We start from the raw sequence: 1,683 nt of genomic DNA, 5'->3' as shown, positions 1-1,683 counted from the left end.
AATGACCAGTGCCACGTTCAAGCAGGAGCTTTGAGAGCCATCGTGTGGTTCTACCTTGGCTCTTTTACCTTGACCATGAGGCCAGCATGTTCCAGAAAGGGGCTACGTCCTCCAGCCTGCATCTGGGATGATATAGTTTCCACCCTCGCAGAGGGCCACCAGGGTATGGGACAGGGAATTTTTGAACTAGTAGAACCATTTCACAGCGAACCCCTGGGGAGGGTGAGGTGAGCTCTAATCCTAGTCCCCACCTTGCTGCTGATCTGCTGGGCGACTCGGGCGGGCCTGTCACTGTCTCTTCAAAAAGCCTTTGTTTCCTTATCTGGACAAAGGGAAGACTCTGCCCGAGTTAAGACAGTCAAGCATCTTGCAAGAGGAAAGGATTCTGAGAAACTCTAGCCTGTCCCAGGCACTGTGGTTGGTACTTTTCATGTAATCCCCCCAGCACCCCCAGTTGGTAGAGAGGATCACTGTTCCCACTTTCCGGAGAAGACCAAGCCTTCAAGGTTATATAGCTAGGAAGTGGCAGGCAGGCTTCGAACTTGGCAGTCTAATTCCAGAACCCACGAACTTCAGATATTGTAGAACGAGAAGTCAGGGGCTGATGGGCTAATGGAAATTCAGCTCCTTCACCTTCACTCACCCATCTGTCAGTCTGTCTATCCACCCACCAGCCCATCCTTCCTTCCCTTCCCTCCCTCCGTCTTTCCTTCCACCCATTCTTCCATCCACGTGACTATTCCCCAAGCATTTCTTATAACAGGCACTGAGTGGCCGGATGGTTGAAGATCTATCTGGGAACAAGTTAGGTTGGCGTGGGATTACTTGGGCGGTGACATATGTAAGGGAGAAAGGGCTATCGGGGAGAATGGCTGGGTGTCTGTTCACCGTGTAGAGCACTCGGCCTCCCCCACCCCCCTTGGAATGAAAGTGGCCCTCCCCTCTGGACAGCAGCCAATGCTACATGCAGTATTTCCCAAAGTTCCCTGATCACTGAGGCTGCCCAGGGATGTGGTAAATATACAGATTCCCCAGGCCCCACTCCAGACCAACAGAAGCAGAATTGCTAAGTGTGGATCCTGGAAACCTGGGTTTTAAGGACCCTGGGTGATGGTTCTGATTGGGCAAGTTTGGGAAACTGGGTGGGTAAGAAGGGCGGAGACTTTGGCATCTAGAAAACACGCTTGGGGCCCTGTACTGGCCCTTGTTAGAAGCACCTTGGTTTCCTACTCTGCAAAAAGGGAATATAACCCCTTGGGGCTGGCCTCGCTCCCAGAAATAACGAACCCCTCCAAGAAGGCCCCTTCCCCTCACCCGCCCATGTCCTCAAGAACTGGCATCTTTAGTCCCCCCCACCCCCCACACTCTGCCGCCCCACTGGGACTCCCAAGGGTCACAGGTCTCCCTTCTCGTCCTCTCTAGCCTGACTGGACGGGAGGTCCTGACGCCCTTCCCAGGGCTGGGCACCGCGGTGGCCCCAGCTCAGGGGGGCGGCCACCTGAAGCAGTGCGACCTGCTGAAGCTGTCCCGGCGGCAGAAGCAGCTCTGTCGGCGGGAACCTGGCCTGGCTGAGACCTTGCAGGATGCTGCCCACCTCAGCCTGCTCGAGTGCCAGTTCCAATTTAGGCATGAGCGCTGGAATTGCAGCCTGGAGGGGAGGACGGGCCTGCTCAAGAGAGGTAG

The 1,683-nt window shown here is 55.4% G+C and overlaps 1 protein-coding gene across 1 annotated transcript in view; it reads left to right on the top strand.

The window, feature by feature from the left end:
• WNT9B (wingless-type MMTV integration site family member 9B) overlaps positions 1-1,683 on the top strand; it is a 9,564-nt gene that overhangs the window by 4,573 nt on the left and 3,308 nt on the right. Inside the window, exon 2 of the mRNA XM_006770286.2 lies at positions 1,423-1,679. Coding sequence (XP_006770349.1) covers positions 1,423-1,679 — 257 coding nt within the window. The remainder of the gene's footprint in view (positions 1-1,422; positions 1,680-1,683) is intronic.

This window comes from Myotis davidii, unplaced genomic scaffold (genome assembly GCF_000327345.1).
Source record: "Myotis davidii unplaced genomic scaffold, ASM32734v1 scaffold684, whole genome shotgun sequence".
NCBI lineage: Eukaryota > Metazoa > Chordata > Mammalia > Chiroptera > Vespertilionidae > Myotis > Myotis davidii.
Note: the sequence above shows the minus strand (reverse complement) of the source record. Positions and strands in the feature narration are given on the sequence as shown.